The sequence below is a fragment of the Simochromis diagramma genome, unplaced genomic scaffold (genome assembly GCF_900408965.1).
Source record: "Simochromis diagramma unplaced genomic scaffold, fSimDia1.1 OVJJ01000302.1, whole genome shotgun sequence".
Taxonomy (NCBI): Eukaryota; Metazoa; Chordata; class Actinopteri; order Cichliformes; family Cichlidae; genus Simochromis; species Simochromis diagramma.
In genome coordinates this window covers 3,998,911-4,016,622 of record NW_024386792.1, presented here as the reverse complement: position 1 = coordinate 4,016,622, position 17,712 = coordinate 3,998,911, and the positions used below count along the sequence as shown (strand labels likewise).

Below are 17,712 nucleotides of genomic sequence, written 5' to 3'. Positions count from 1 at the left end.
TTTTGGCAGCACGCACATCCGAGCACAAACGAGCTGGTCTGGGAAGGCAGTGAGGTCTCAGTCGGAACCCCCCGTCGAGCCCACAGACCATTTCCCAGACTAGAAGGCCAGCCAGAGCTGTTTTCTCTCGGCTATGCTCTCTGCTCGGCTGACAGTTAAGCTGAGGCTACACTACACACTGCTTCAGCGCCAGTGAGGTGAGAACAAAACCATTACAAAACTAGAGAAAACATGTCACCGAAGTTCACAATTCTGTTTCTCCGCCGGCATTTCTTTTTTTTTTTTTTTGGTGACATGCGAACCTGCCGCTGCTACACGAAAAGGAAAGGAGACACGAGTCCGCGCTTTTTGGAGTCATCCTTAGAACGAAGTAATAATTTAGCACTGCTAACGGTGTGACTTTGAATTTCATAGTGTTGTATGTTTGGCCACACGATGGCTGGGGAAATGTAGAAACTGAACTGACAGTCAAAAGACGTGAATTATTTTCTGCTGCAGTAAGACGAGCTTGCACATTCATCCATAGCAGTCTTGTTTAACTTTAAGCAGACAGATTGTGTGTTTAACACAATCTAACACTTGAGTGTACTTTAATAATTTTGCAAGTCTCTCTTGCTAAAGAAGAAAAAACTACATATTTTAAGTAGAGAAATATGGAGTTATGCACCTACTGTACTGTACCGTACTGGTGCAACCATTATTTTAATTAATTCACTAATCTCATTATGCTTATAGTGATTCCCATGCTTATTATAGTCCTTTATTGTGCTTTTAGATTACCTGCTTGGTTGCTGGGCTTCCCTCTGCCCTTAGGAGGAGAGGGCAACAGCAACTCTAGGCTCTGATTGGGTGTAGAGGGCGTGGGTGCTTTCTGGTTCTTGTCCAACAGGGGCTTCACGTCCTCTTGGAGGACCCCAGTAGTTGCCAAGGGGGAACCGTCTTTCTTCTCTGCCAGCAGGTTTCCTGCTGCCCTGGCTGCCACCTCTTTGAGCAAGGCAGCGGAGGAGGTCATAGACACAAGTGAGAGGAAGGAACTCGCTGCTTGGTGGTCCGTAGCAGCACTGCCCGTTGACGAGGCTTGGCTCCGTTCACTGACTTTCTTGGAGAGCGCAGCGAGGGTGGAGCTAGCCGACTGCGGGCTAAACGGAGAGTTAAAGGCATCGAAGCGCACCACATCATCTCCTCGACCACCCCCACCCAGGGTGGGCACTGCAGATGAGGCAGAGGTGGATGAGGAGGAAGATGTCGTTGAAGAGGAGGCCACAGCGTTCTTGTCTTGAAGCACAGCGTTGGCTGCTGCTTTTAACTTCTGGATTGCAGAGTCCGGGGACAGGCTGGAGCCGCAGGGCGTGGAGCAGCTGGCTGGGGGCCACTTATCTGCCACACCTGCCCATACAAAGCCACTGCCGTTGCTTGGGGTGACAGAATTAAAGGGGTCTAGGGGCTCTTGCTTGATGTTGGTGGCTGAAGGAGCTGTGGAGGCCGGTGAGGCTGAGCCACTGTTGTTGTTGTTACTGGCCAGTTTTCGGGCAAGAGCACTTAACTGCTGGGCGTGGTGGGAAGATGGAGAGAGTGTCAAAGGTGGGGCTAGACCTATTGGAGGAGAGTCGCCCCCAGCCCCTCCCCGTGATGACCGACCCAGGAGCTCCCCGGTGTCGAGTTTTAGCGACCCAGCTTCTAGGAGGCGCCGTAGGTTGCTGCTGAGGGGCTTTCCCAGGGCTCGAGATGCTGCCTCGCCGTACAGTGACGATACCACAGACGAGAGCGTGTCCTGGGCCGAGAATGCACCTCCATCCAGTCCAAGAAGTTCCAAAGAGGCACGATGGACAGGCGTGGGGCAACCCAGCGAGCTGTCACCTCCGCAGGTGTCATGATCCCCAGACCCAGCGCTGACTCCAGGTCGTTCGTCGGGAGAGGAGCCCCTGGGCAGGAGGACCTCATCCTGGGTGTCTCCAAAAGACGACGACTCTGAGCGCGTGTCAGAGGCGTTCCCAAACCAGCCTTCCTCCTCCACAGCAGTGCCATCAGGCCCCCCTTCCTCATTGCTGTCCACATCTGGAAGAGGAGAGGAAACCAAAGGAAGAATTAATGAAAAGTGTGTGAGTACTGTGGCAAAGGTTGCTTTAGCGAACAGTTAAGACTGATGATTATTTCACAGCTAAACAATTGCCATACAGCTCTAACTTAGGTTTACATTTATGATGCTTAAGAGCAATTAGACAGTTAAGCTTTCACAGTCCGGCTTCTACACTGCAGAGATTAGCAAACTACACAATGCAAAATCCTAAATGGGAGTCAAAAAGCCTTTAAAAGCTGAAAAAGCAGGCAGACAACTAAAAAGACTTAAAGCCCAAATTCAACTTCTTTTTTTTTTTTTAATACAGTCACAAGGCACATCCAAGATGTTTGAGTAATTTAGATTTTTCTGTCTTTTTTTTTTTTTTTAAACCTTATTTTTCCCACCCTTGGTCTGGAAGAGCCTAGTAAAGGGGTTACCATGACAACGGGTCCTTCTGGGAGGCTAGACAGCAAAGATTAGGGTAATGGAGGTTACAGAACTAGATTAATATTCATGAGCCTGCGGATACCACCAGGGAGCCAATAAGGATAGGGTTAAGGTCACCAAGGGTCATTAATATACACTTCATGTATCAATATTCATAAGCAAAACATTACAGCTTGCCAGACAAGGGCGAACAAAGAAAAGTGAATATTCCTGATACATATTAACAAACCTCCATAAGAATATGTCAAATGCACCAAGCCCGGGTGAAACAAAATGTCAAAACTGACACCTCCTCTTTGGGTTACTGAACACACAAAGCTCACGAAACATTTAACAAAAAAGGGAACTGGCTGAGATTCATTAGAAGAGCAGGCACTCAAAAATGAAAATATCATTTAAGATGTCTTACACACCAACATACATTTCCAAGCACACCAAAGCTGTGTTCACCTTCACGACCCTCGCTGAGGCCCGGTGGGTCCGCTCTTTGTTTACAGGCAAAGGCAAAATCGTTGCCAGGCAACCCAGCCCAGCAACCTGTAGGGATCATTAGAGATGGCTGACATCTGGCCAGCATGGCTCGCTGTGGTCCGCAAAGGTGACCACAATCACAACCCGCTGTGACCGCTACTCTCCTTCTGCAACAGATATCAAACAGGGCCTGCACACTTCCAGATATCTTCTCATCTCAAACACATCCCCACTTCCTTTCTTACGTTTTACAGTAACACAGAGGAAGATGTCAAAAAGCAGAGCAACGGGTCACCTTATAATATCAGCCTTAGTGCTTTCCAAACATCCTATAGCCACATGCCTAGTAGCCTTCACCTTGACAAGATATTACAGGACGCACTTTATGGCACTGACGAGCTCGTGTGACACTTTGTCTGTTGAGACTATTATTAAGGTGAATGAAAAACACCAAAATGCACCGATTGTGAACCCAATTTACCATGCCGCTTGAAGCCATTTTACCACCGGAGTAGGGTTAACAGGAATAAAGGGAGGCAGCGGGAGAAGGAGCCAGTGAGTCATGCAGGGCAGGGCTTGACCCATTTCCATGTGACATGCGAAAAGCAGCAAGAGCCACTAATGGCTGTAATGTGGTTAGAGGGAAATCGCTAGATTACTGACCCGAGGTCTCAGCTTTGAGGCTGAACTTTCTTGCTGCCTAAGTTCAATCTTAAACCTCGGGGTTAGGTGCAGCTGCACACAACACTAAGCCACTGGGCTTCTGCCTGAGTGCTACAGTGCGCACTTCACTACCATGGCTTTGTGTGTCACAGGCGAGCCACCCCTGTGGACAGAATGACATTTTCCAAGGTCATGGTCTCCAGACCAGCTCTAAGGGGCCTTCATGCCAGTTCTGTACTTACAGCTACTGCTACATGCACATCGTACACATGGAGACATTCTTTGAAGAACAAACACACGTTTAATTGCTAAAGTCCTGCCCATGATTATCTTTTCCTTTTTTTCTTTTCCCCTGACATACACATTTAACTGCTTCGGCTCCTCAACGGTGGCTGGTTTGATGATGGAGGCATGGAGATACTGGCCGAGGCGGCAAGTGTCTGCCACTGAAAGGGAACCATTTAGCGGTGTAATGGCGGGGATGACTTGCATGTTGAGACAAACAGCTGCGGGGTGCTCAGCAGTCTGGATCTGTTATCACTCACACACGGATGATTCACTGGCAAAAACGGGAGGGAGTTTTCTCTCTGGGCCACTGAGATGTATAGCGCCACCTTATTATAGACAGACAAAGACAGACCTATAAAGGGGTCCAAGTCCAGCCTGAGACTCCATTAAAGGGAGGGCCAAAGGCTTCAAGACTTCCCAGAATAAACAGTGTTGAGCTTGACCAGAGATGCACACAGAGCAGATAAAAATATTTTCATGTACAGCGTTTAGAAATTTGTTGTGCTAACCTGTCAAAGGAAGAAACCGGGAGGCTCACAGCCCGTAACTACAGCTAAAAACAGTTGGACCTTCCAGGTAGTGGAGTTGTTCATTGTTTCACCACACAGAGCTGTCAACAATCTCCAGTTGTGAACTTGGCAGGATTATTTTGGCTGAGGCTTTTCCAGGTCAGAGGGTTGTGCACGCATGTGTGTGCTTTCGTGCTCAGATGTAGACGTACAGACCGTGTGCCAGCTATATTTCAGCTAACCTTGTCGCACAGAAAGATCACTAGTTAAAAAAAATAAGCAAATATATAAAAGGAAGGCGTGTGAATTAGAGAAAGGAGAGAAGAGCAGGACACTAGAGTAAAAGGTAGGTCAAGAGGTCACCGACCACATGACTTCTGCGAGGCTGCTGACTAACATGTTCCTTCTCCTTTTTCCTCTCTCTCTTACACACACAAAGCTACTCTGTTGCTTAGCCAGGCATGAATATTGGCCTCCCCGACCCCAGGCCTGAACGGGGTAGGGGGGGAGAGGAGACGGGACAGTGAAGGAAGGAAGGGACGGATGGAGAGATGGCGAAAAGGGAGGGGCTGATCTGACTGGGCAGGCAAGAAGAGGAGGCCATTAGCCGATTAAGGTTGGACGGGGGTGCATCAATACTGCGCTGATGTCAAAAGGAGAGTCGTGCCCATGAGCTAATATAAGAATGAGAGAGAGAAGGAACAAGAGATAGAGAGAGGAGGATAGTGCAGGTCAGGGAATCACTAAAAATCGCACAGACTGCTGACCGCAAAGCCCTACAAAGTGAAATAACATGAAAGACTGTCACAACATACCGAGACTAGAGCCATCACATTTACATCACCAAAATGATTAGCCTCTCTTTCCTGCTAAGACTGGGAGGCTCATGGTAGTATGTGTGCTTGGGTTAAGGAGGTAGGGCACAGGGTGAGGCCATAGGAAGGAAGGCAGGGAGTATGGATGTGGTGAAGAAGGAGCCGGGGCAGTAATTAAGTGTCCGGCTGGACCCTGGCGGGGGTTGCCACAGCCGCGGGCTATGCTAATGAGCAAGCCCGGCGGTCAGGGCTGCCTTATTAGTGCTCGCAGGACAATATGGTGGGAGAGATGCACTACTGACTGCTTCACGTCTCTGCAAATGACTAACAGTCCTCCCAAGGAGGAAGGTAATTCCATTAATTGGAACACAGTGGATCAGGATCACCTCCCTTTCCTTTTTCCACAAACCCTCACTTGCTCGATCTATGTCAAATCCCCCCCCCCATCAATTAAGAAAAAAAAAAAGAAGTAGAAATTACTTATTTCGTTATTCATTATTACCTGTAATCAGTAAAGTAGTCTCAGTTGTGTAACCAGGATGTTAGCCACTTTGTCATATACTTTACTTCATGCGTGTTTTTTTTTTCCTAACACCAACTAATTTTATAAAAGTTTTCACTTTGAAGAAGAATAACAGCAAGAGAAGACTGCAGGAGTAATGATTTAACCGAATGTTAACACAATACTTCATTGACATTTATTAGAAACATTAGACTTACTTTTGATTCAACGTCAACAAGTGTAAAACACATGTAAGTCAGTACCTTTCTAAACAGACAAATCTTATATTAAAAATGTAAAAAAAAAAAAAAAAATCAATTAAATTTTTACAAATCCAGATCCTGGCTCTTTTGCCATTTCCCATTTTTGAATATAAAATCAAAGGTTTAAAAAAAAAAAGAAAGGTGTCATGTGTTTAGAGTAAGGACACATCTGTAAATCGGTTGAATATTGATGTTCCTTTGCAGGAGCAACATGACCATCACTCCAACGAGTTTATTCATCGTGTTGTTTCCATTAGGAAGTTGATGAAACATGACAACCAACAAGGCGACAGGCAATACCAGTGATTACTGAGGCGAAATGTCATACAGGACAGTATGCCTCCTATTTACATTAAATGAACTTGTAAGACTGTGCCTGTCCTTTATGTTAAGCAACACCACCGCTTAACAATCTTAAAATAATCTGTAGTGTCAAACAGGGGCAGGGCTGTTTAATGGGACTTCTTAAAATTCCAGCTCGGTTCCAAAACAAAAGGGGGGAAAAGTGGCAACAGTGTGAAAAATGATGTCAATGTTTTCTGTTTCAGTTGACTTGGAAATCATTTTAAACATCTGTTTAATGGATAAAATAATGTCCAAATGATTTTAATAAAAATGATCACTGAATTTAATGCCAGCATTATTCAAAGCAAAGGCGATGGAGGTGAGAAAAGAAGGCATTTGTTGTGTAGTACTAAAAAACACAAATAAAAACACACCTGGCTTAACATTTCAAAACTAATCTGTCGAATAAATCCAGGAATCTCCATTTGTGTGTGTGTGTGTGTGTGTGTGTGTGTGTGTGTGTGTGTGTGTGTGTGTGTGTGTGTGTGTGTGTGTCTATTCAACAACTATTTCTAGAATTCACTTTTAACGTGACCTTAGTTTGCATTAGATCTTCTTAGGTTCACAATTGAGGCATTTATGGAACATCTGGAAATTTTAGCTACAGAAAAAAACCCAACCCAAGCCTGTGCTAGAAAAGAAAGTGATAGTGTAATGATCCATCTAACTATTATTCGAACAATTAATCACAGCACTGCTGTCCTATCCTAGTCCTTTCTAGTGTCACTAGTTAATCTCGCACGCTGGTTTTAATTTCATGTATGGATGATCAAATGTATAATAACCAAAGATGTTGCTTGCCGTGCACCATTTTTAATCACGATTATATCGAACTAATTAAAAAAAAAAAAAAATCATCAGCAATTAATTTGTTTTAACATAGTCTCAGCAAAGTGCACAAATACAACTAACTTACTTAGATTATGTATACACATGTTTTTGTACTTTTGACAGTACTATGGCTCACAACAGAAAAAAAAAAAAAACCTGAACCATGTCATAGATCAGAGCTTCCCTGTAAGCAGGCCGATTACAGCGTTGTTTGGCGCTGCATTGTTAAAACAAGCATGTATCCTTCTGGTGCCTTCATAGATGCGCTAGTTACCCTTGCTAAATACACTGATGCACCCCCATACTATTGCTACTATATCACTAGTGCTGGCTTTTAAACTGTGCACTGACCACAGGATAGTTTTCCACTTCGCCCTCAATCCATCCTTAATGAGCTTGGGACCAGAGACGAAGGTGGCCTCTGCACTGCTTTTGCATGCATTGTGTTTATTTGTATGTTCCTCTACAGAGTCATGTCAGCTGTGCACTTTTCTTTTATTAATTACATTATTAGTTTGCACACGCCCCATTTAGAAGCCTATTTTTTTATTTTTTTTTTAAATCATGTTATGGACCTCTTGCCATTTAACTAGTCTAGTTTTTACATTTTAAATAACTAGTTTTAAACAAATAGAAAGACCATCATAAAGTGACTAGTTTCTAGAAATCTACTGTAAGGACTGATCAACTCATTTTCTCGTGATGATTCAACAATGTGGAGGAGAATGTGATGGAGGACACCACCTTGTCCATGTTCAACTAAGATGAGATCATAGTTTCATCAGTGAGCCCTGATGCTCTGCACAGATGAAGGCATCATCATCCTGGAAGAAACCACTCTCATCTGGACACAAACATTTTATCATAGGATACAAGCACAGCTACAAATCAACTTTTTATTACAGCCATCCTCTCCTCCAAGCGAACTGAGGGACCCAAACCAAAACGTTCCCTCAGGGGTCACGGGTTAGAATTTATTTATTTATTTTTTTTAGGAACAAGATATTCACCCTATAGTAACACGATGTCTTTACATGACATGTCATCCCATGTATTAATGAAGATTAACATTAGACATTCAGATATTCAGTTCAAAAATGATAAAAATCCAGAATCGACGCCTCTCCAGCTACCTGCACTATTCCACCCAAGTGTTTGTGTCTGTGACAAAGACATAAAGAGCCCATCTTTCAGCTGGAATCTGAGGTGAGGTGATACTCTCAGTAGGGATCAGGGTTCAGACAGCAGTGCTATATATAATGGTGGTTGAGTCGTATTGAAATGTAGCGCAAATTACCATCTGTGTATTTTCGGCCTTGGCCTCCGTGGTTTGTGGGTACTTTGGGCGGCATGCCAGAGGTGAAACAGGAAGGAGAAGTGTTCTTGGAAGAGAATGAGACGACTGAGAGCCCGAGACCTCTGAAATTCCTCAATGCAGATGAAGTGCACTTTACATCCTGGTTTATTTTTCCCTTCCATTTTTAGCATCTCATGTAGAAAAAAAAAAAAAAAAAAAAAAAAAAAAAAAAGTTCTTGCTCATAACCTCAGATGTGTACTCGAAGCTATGTGCCTAAACTGCTGGAGGGAGACGTATGTATTACATGCTGCAGCTTTAAGCTGAAACATTACAAGTTCATCCCTAAAGGAAAGAAATCTTCATTATAGTCACTTTAAAGTCAACTTAAAATGCAAAAAAAGTCAATGTGACACTAATATGGTAATGTCTATATTACTGCACTGTAGCCCTGAACTCTAAATAATAACCAACAAAAGGTGCATGTGAGAACGCAAATGTCCAACATTCATATTTAAAAGCAGTCGTTTTCTCAGAAGCAAATCCTTCTTATACATTTAATTATGATGTTTAAAAGAGCAAACATTTCAGTGACTGTTTTCAATGCAGTATGAGATTCCTGCTTAATCGTCACAGTGCACATTACCTTTTGATGGCAGTTGGCACGGCCCCCCAGGCAGGCAGGCAGACATACACAAAACATAGGATCCCGACAAGAAAAACAGTCATTTTAGCTTGAGACACACTGCTGATTGGTTCGCTTGTGTTCATGCGTGACCTTTGTATTTTAACAGGTTAGTTTGGATCTGATGTTACGTGTTATAGCACAAAAGTGAGGAGACAATTTGTGCTTTCTATGAGGTCAAAGTGACTGGTTATGCCAGCAGAGACAGGGTGGCTTTGAAAAGACTGATTTCTTTTCAAGTGTGTTATTTCCACAAATCAATGAACTTTGCCAATGCTGCCACGCATGTCGTTATAACATGTGAAGTTGTTCCTTTGTTGTTTGACAGGCAATGTGTCTCACTCTGTGCTGCAGGAGAACTTCTGGGATCGACGAGAGACGACTTACGCAAACAATGGCCAGCTTTATTCGAGAAAAGCTTTATGTAGCTCAACATCAAGTTATTTCAATACAAATACTCTCTAATCCTATATATCGTTTGGAAAAACAAAACAAAAAAAACAAAACAAAACATACAAACACATAGGTCTTGACTTGATTTTACTGACAATGTGCAAAGTTTATATAAGCAGTTGCTTATGACAGCTGAACATAAGTATCATAAATGAATGTACTTAAAAGAAGTGTGAAAGTTTGGCTTAACAAACTTTGTTCTAAACTAGGGATATATCAACACTTTTAGCCCTTTATTATACAATCTTTGATTAAGCACAAATTAAAAATCATCAAACTCATGAGACAACCTTTAATCTTGTAAAGGAAACAGTTTAAGAAATGGATAAATGAAAACACACACACACACACACACACACACACACACACACACACACACACCGTTTCAGAGGTCTTTGTAGCCCGCTCCACAAATATCAAGCACTGCATCTGTACAACACAAAACTGATGTGACAACAGACAAACATCAGTCACCATCAGCATTCATCAATAGGCTGAAGCAGTCAACAAGGTGAATATCTGCCAGTATATTGGCCCATATTTCTACTAAAAATATAAATTATTTTCTGCTAAATGTAAACCAATTTAGTTTAACTTCATATGAGTTAATAATCACCCAAAAATGCACACACACGCACACACTTCAGAACACCATCTGTAATTGAAAACTGAAAATACCCCACTAAATGTTAAAACTGATCATTATAACAATAAACAGCTCAGGCTTGTATACTAACTGAAGTACCCAGTGAGAACAGGCCAGGGTCTGCTATCTGTCACTGTTCAAAGAACCAGCTTAGAATATGTGAAACATCTATTCCACATGAAACTGTCAAATCGCTTCTCAACTGAGTGGGCAAAAGGCAGGCATTTTCTAATCACCGTGCCTATACTATCAAACACTCTCAAGGTTATTGCATTTTAAGACTTTTTTTTCCTTCCTGTCTTGAAAAGGTTGACAAAGAAAAGCGCTGGAAAAAAAGAAGAATGAGAAAAACTCTAGTTAGTGTGTTGCATTCGTGTGTTATCGTGCAGACTAGACACGCCGATTTCGATGATCTGAAATCAGTCCGTAAATATGTTGCTTTTTTCAATGTGCGTCTGGGCCAAAGCACATGCTGCTAGATATTTGGCACTATGAATCCAGAGCAGGTAATGTGAGGTGTTGAAACTGCATTGATGAAACGAGAATGCAAATCATTCCATTCAATCATTTTATCAATATTCTGGAAAACGAATCAAGTAAATGGTTTGTTTTTTGGAGTTTCCTAAACATCTGTGTATATCGTTTACAGCTGTTCAGATGGTATAGAAGGCTAGATGCAAGCCCTGCTGAGAACCTGTCCATTCTGTGAGAGCAGGCCATTATACTGGCACATGCATTTTAAATGTCTTGCAACCGCAACCTCGTCTTACTCTGACGAATGCTTTATGTTGCTGCGCCTTATTAAAAGCTCTTACCATTATTGTCTGCTCCACAGCTCATCTTTCTAGATCCTAATTTAGTAAACTGAGAGCTCTGAAACAACATATAGATGGTATCGTTCCATTTATACCATCAATGCCGCCTGATGCCCAGGAAGGAATGATTGTGGTGACTTTTGCGTACTCAGCTATTCAAACATTGTAACAAGATGCCAATTATCTACAAATAGTTAACTGAAAGGCAACAGTACTTCAATGTCCTGTCCTTAAGTAATAAGGGGGGAAAAGAAATCCAGTGAAAACCTCACATCGGACCTGAGAGATGTGGTCGAACCTTCATTTAACCCATCTACTGCTCACTGAGGCCTCATCAGAGATGGTGTCAGTGGAAGGGTGGTTGTCAAGAAGGAAGGGAAACAGGAAGAAAAGGTTGAGGTATGCCAACTTATACAAAAATACCTCTTTTCCACTAGCACCTACTCGACTTGACTCAACTGGACTTGTTTTTAAGGTTTGCGACTTAAACAGAGTGCATGTCATGAGATCGACTACTTTACAAAAATCAAATTTGCCATTTTTGAAACAGATGGAAATGGCTACACACAAACCAACAGTGCAGTAATGACAAGGTACAGATTTTTTTGAGCAGCAAGTATACCATCGCCTCAATGTCCTCCATTGTTGTGTTTTGTTTGTGTCGCATACAAAAGACTTTCAGGCCACTTTGCTGTGACAGCCCCACCCACACTTAAGTGGGACTCGGATTGTGGAAAAGAGTTATAAGTGGACTGAGAAATCAGTGGCAGCAGGTGTTATGGAGGGATGAATCCAAATCTGAAATGTACATTTCCACTAATGTAGACCAGTTTACAAATATAAAACTGTCTAAGTAGTTTACCTTTACCCTACAATTTTACCGCAAATAACAATTAGCTAGCTGCCACCAGTGCAGGCGCAGTGGAAACGAGTTCTCTAACTGCACACGAACGTAAGGTGCAAATGCTGACTGCCTATCAGATAATCATTAGTGCTTGATCAAAGACTTCCCTTCATAATGAGCTTCAAAAGTTTCAAAAGTGTCAACAGAAGCTAAACTGCAAAGACATGACTGTCACTTTGTTAATATCATTAATATCAGATAAACGTAGCTGCCGCGATTACGCTCATCAAATAAAAAGGAGTAAAGGATACAAAAACACGCTTACTGTTCAGTGGATGAACTTGCTTCCTATAGTGGTGGATATTTTGTGTATGTTATGTTAAATTAAAACCTGAGATAATTTACAAAGCTATGATATGGATGCAAAATATGCCATACATGTTGAATGTCCTTGACTTAACATGTTGCTACTGAAACACTAGCCACTTGAATAGACTTGACTCTGGCTAGATACATAAAAACAACATAAAGAAGGACATTCGAGCTCCACAGCAGAGAGGAGAGGGTTTAACTGGCTAATTTAAAAAAAAAAGAGAGAGAGAAATTAAGCCAGGATATTTGGATTTTCAGGGCTCTGGTTTAAACAATTAAGAGGGCTGTGTCAACTTCTTAGCGGCCGTGGGTCAGTTGATGATTTTAACTGTCACGCTTTGTGCCAATGTTTTTTTTTGTTTTTTTTTTAATATGAATGGCATCTTCTTTGCTTGTAGTGTTTTTAGTAGGGATGAGTCATGCTTTCCTACTGAATCTGCTTTATGCGCGCTGGTAAATAATCTAAGCAGCCATTTGAAAAGAACATCTCAAGTCTGACAAGGCTGTACAAAACCCCTCTTATTATTATCAGTTAAAGTAATTGTATGGTGTGTTCTATACAAAATGAATAAGAAAAACCATCAAAAGCTACAACTATGGTTCACTGCTCCAAATGTGATAACGCCACAGTTTTTAAAGAGAAGTGCTAAATGTCAAGGTTCAAATTTACTATTCAGCACCTTTGCGGTTTGGTTTCCCTGAATATAATTTAGTGGTTTGTTTCTTTGCGTGGCTATGTGTAAATTTCACGGCAAAATAACCATTTCCACAAATTTGAACAGGTTGAGGTCTTTAAAAACTAGATGTCAGTAAGTAATCATCTAATCCCAGCAATAATAAAACTACTGACAAGCCGAAATTGCTATTTGGTCAAAGAGGTATGGAAGGAGCCAACTTTATTTTGTTTTATGTTGCAATATATTGTTTTATAGACCATTTTTTCTAATTTGTATTGCTATAGTCTACTTGTAGTCCTCCTTTGGGTAAGGCAGTGCAATATGGCTTTAATCTCAATACAGCCGGACTCTATGCAAAAACTAAATTTATGAACCATAATTTAGTACTCCATTTTTTTGTGGAGAAAAGCCAGATGGCAGGTCTATGTGAAGTCAGCCAAAACGCAAACCTTTCATTTTTGGGGGGAGAAAAAAAAAAAAAAAAAAAGTCATAAGCAATTCAAAAGCAGGGCTTTAACAGCATCACTATTATTTAATTAGGAATAACTGACTTAAGAACAACATTAATCAAACTCATTTCAGTTCATGGGCCACATGCGCTCAGCCCAATTTGATCACAAGTGGTTCGAAATATAGCATAATGTTCCATTTGTGCTATTTTTAGAGTAAAGAAGAGCAAGTACATTCTGAAAATGTTCACATTTAATAAACCATCCATTTACAAACCAGATGACAAAGCACCTGGAAGAGACACAGTCTGATGTAACTACAAACAAACATCATAATTCAGAGAAACACACTGGCCCAGCTCCTTAGTTTAACCACCTTAATATAGTGTCATATGACAGATCATGGGTAATGTCCTAGTTTGGGCCTCTTACTTGGGAGTTGGGCGTTTGCCTTGTAATCGGAAGGTTGCCGGTTCGAGCCCCGGCTTGGACAGTCTCTGTCGTTGTGTCCTTGGGCAAGACACTTCACCCGTTGCCTACTGGTGGTGGTCAGAGGGTCCGGTGGCGCCAGTGTCCGGCAGCCTCACCTTTGTCAGTGCGCCCCAGGGTGGCTGTGGCTACAATGTAGCTTGCCATCACCAGTGTGTGAATGTGTGTGTAAATGGGTGGATGACTGGTTGTGTAAAGCGCTTTGGGGTCCTTAGGGACTAGTAAAGCGCTATATAAATACAGGCCATTTACCATTTACATTACTGTAGACAAGCATAGCAAAATAAAGCAAATATATAATAATTTAAAAAAAACACTGAAAGAAATAAAAATTATTATATATGAATTATATATGAAAATGACTTAAAAAAAAAAAAAAGAAAATCGCCCCCCCCCCCAAAAAAAAAATCTACAAAAAAACTACAAAACAAAGTACAACCTGTAATACAATTCTTCCTAGTATAAAGTGCAGTGAAGTAAAAGGCCCAGTCACACTGGCAATCACGTTTTAGATCATCCGCTTCATGATCGATCACAATTCACATATTATTGTAACGTGTGAAGTACAGAAACAGAGTGATGAGCTTCGGTTGGTTGTATTGCACAAAATAATGGGATCCATTAAAATCCATTGAGAGGTTAAGCAACACTAAGAGCGGAAGAGCTTCTTTTGAAAACTGGAAGGTCCCTGCAACACGATCAATATGACTGTGCCACTGAGCAAATTTGGGGAAAAGACCTATTAGGTGATGACGTGCTCAAGTTTCACTAAAATCTGACCAACACTTGGGAGGAGCAGTAATTCCTGTGAACTGAAGGAAGACAAATGGATATGTAGATGGTGGTCCTTGAGCTGGAGAAGTTTGAAGGGAAAAAAAAAAAAAAAAAAAAAAAAGTCCTCCACACTTTGCAAAGTCATCCAGTGGGCCTGATTGGACCTTTTGGTTCATGTTTGACAGACCCGGTCTGAATGATTGAGTTCACACTTTCTTGGCTGTGTGAGGAAGAGTTGCTCATACTCAGAAACTTCCCTCATACCCTCTCGTTGGTTGAGACATGTTGGAGGCCACATAAAACCACATGGAACCCACACGTGCATGTTTTTACATATATGCAAGTACATATGCAAAAATATTCAAGCATATGTAAGCACTTTTCACTAGTATCGTGGTTGTTTTACAGTTATAACGTACACAGGAATTAGTGACAAATACTAAGGTTTTGAAGTATACCAATTTCCAAACTTGCAACAGCATCCCAACTCCTCAAATGAAATACACAAATTCCTCACGCATTTGCTTGTCTGCATGAGGCAGAATTGTCACAAATGGAGCGCAGATTATCATTTCATGTGGTGCTGAAAACGACCAATAATAAGCCACTTGACACACAAGTCAGACGCCACCAATTTTTCTTCCGCTTAAAACAAACTAACCTCGTTCAAACCGAGGCGTGCGTGTTGCGCTAACTTTCAGAAGAAGCCAGGGTACATTCTTTAGAACAAGTGTGAAAAGAACAGGCCATCACCCTGCTGCGTAGTTTTCTGGCATACTGAAGCTCCTCACAGAGGTGATTGTGTGTCTGTGGAAGAGAAGTGAGAGAGTGTAGGAGGGTGGAAGGTGGGAGTGTGTACAGCGTCCATGTATTGTTTGTAAATCACCCTACTGGCAAAAGGGACACTTGGCTCTATAGCAGCCAGTCCACCCAGGGATACAAAGCAAGCTCTGGTGTGAGGTGGAGAGGAGGGAAGAGTGAGAGGTAATTCTATATGTGCATGTATGCATGTATGTGAGAGGACAGTGTGTTAGAGCGATGGAGACAGCATCTATTAGAGACACTCAGAAAGGACAGCAGGGGAGAATGAGCAGAGGAGCGAGGACGACGAGGGGGAGGGAGGGAATCTTGCGAATGGGGGGTAGGTGGTGGGGGGTGTCTTTTTTTATATGGTGGTATTGGTTTGAAGGCTGTTTGGCAGAGGCGCCCAAGGCAGTGCTTGCTTGGATTTTAGCCTGTCACTTAGGACAGGGACACTAATCAGGATTGGTCCCGGTTCCTACCCAGGAAAAGGGGGAGTACTTTCAGACCATTACTTAAGAAAAAAAAAAAAGAAAAAGGAGGGGAGAGGAGCAAGAAAGAGAGAAGAACTGCTGTAGCACAGCAGGAAATGCTAACCGCTAGCCTCATTTACATGCAGGTCCAGGGAGAATGGGGGGGGAGGCTTATTCCGTTTCCAATCTCCATGTTAAATGCTGGCCAGGGCAGCTGATGGGAATGAGAGGCATTGTTCGCCCCATGCTGCTCTTCCCCCTCTCCATTACACCAATACCTGCCTCTCTTTCTTTGTGGCATTAAAAAAAGGGGGTGGCACTGCTTTAATAATTTCAATCTCGACCTGAAATCCATATGAACCTCACAAGGTTTGTATGTGGCTGTTTACTTTGTGCAGACTGTGTACTGCAACCAACCCTCATAGGTCTATCTGTTCTGTCATAACCAGGTTGTGACCCGAGGCTGCCGCATTCAAAGCCATCCTTCACCCACTGAGTCTGTTCTGTGGCATAATGATTGCTATGACAACCATCACTTAAAGCCACGGGTAGGTGGAGGAGAGATGTCAGCTTCTCGTCTACTCTTCTGATGATCTCATTTCTGGCTGGCAGGTACAACAAGGTCAAACCACTGAAACTGGAAAAGTGGCTGCTTGCTACATGCAAATGACAGAACCAACTTTCCAAACAATTACACTGCCCAGTCCAAAAATCGACGTGGGGCTAAGCTACGAGAACCACAAGGTAAGGATACGAAAAATAAAAATAAAAACCACAACAACAAAAAAACAACAACCCCAAAACAAAAAAATAATAATATCAGGGGAGTCGGAGAGAATGAGATGTAGAGGGAGGCACGGCTCTCTGGCCAGCTATGAGCACAAAGTCTGACTGTGCGTGCCAAATGAGGTTTTAAAAAGGTTTTTCTGGGAGGATTTGGGCTAATCTAGAAAACCTTCTGGAGGAAGTGCAAATACATCTGCCGCTGACCACTCCCCTGTAGAGTACGAGGGATTAATGGCATGGCAATCTGAACCAACATGGACCTCGGTCAAAACACTGGTGGGGTGTGGGAACATACGGGCAATTATGAGCTGAGCCATCTGATTCTGTCTTTTAGCTTCCCACATCCGACCACTGGTAACTTGACTCGACTAATTTGTCCAGTTTAATTTGTTTCTACTTATGGTTTTGGCTTCTTTAAAAGAACCATAAGCCACTGGACTCTGCATTCAAAAAACATCCACTTATTTGCTAATCTCTTTAGAATTGTAAGGTCGGAATCAAGTGAGCATGTGCCCTTGGTTAACAATGAAAGGCAAGATATTTGTTTTAATACGCCAGAAGATGAAACGACTAAATAGCAACATCGTAAATAACCTAACGCCGCCCTGACAATGTCTTTCTCAGGAGATGACATCACATCAGTGATTTTAACTTCTCTGGATTTTTGTCCCACTGCCAAACACTTCCACACCCTCTTTTAGAGGTGATATATTGTTTCCCTAGAGTGCTGTCACTGCCTTATGGTCTTACTATCCTGTGTCTGTGACGGACCCCCCCCTTCTGTACTTTTAATCTTCCTATAAAACTGATCCTATGTCCCAAAAAGCTGTAAACACACAGCTGTTAGACCAGCTAGTTAAAGACATTAGCCCGCGTCGTGCTCGTGTCTGCCCAAATGCGCAAAGACGAAACGCGTCCGCGCCAAATGGAGGGAGAGGGGTTAGCCTGGCTGGTGCGCTG

General features: G+C 42.5%; 1 protein-coding gene across 4 annotated transcripts in view; it reads right to left on the bottom strand.

The window, feature by feature from the left end:
- znf827 (zinc finger protein 827) overlaps nucleotides 1–17,712 on the bottom strand; it is a 76,028-nt gene that overhangs the window by 50,820 nt on the left and 7,496 nt on the right. Inside the window, exons 1-2 of one of the 4 annotated variants that reach the window (XM_040023870.1) lie at nucleotides 2,957–5,670; nucleotides 781–2,055 (exon numbers count right to left, since the gene is read on the bottom strand). In XM_040023870.1, coding sequence (XP_039879804.1) covers nucleotides 781–2,055; nucleotides 2,957–3,083 — 1,402 coding nt within the window. In that variant the 5' untranslated portion in view covers nucleotides 3,084–5,670. Of the gene's footprint in view, nucleotides 1–780; nucleotides 2,056–2,956; nucleotides 5,671–17,712 lie in introns of those variants that run through there. The other 3 variants (XM_040023869.1, XM_040023872.1, XM_040023871.1) reach the window with 3 other exon arrangements.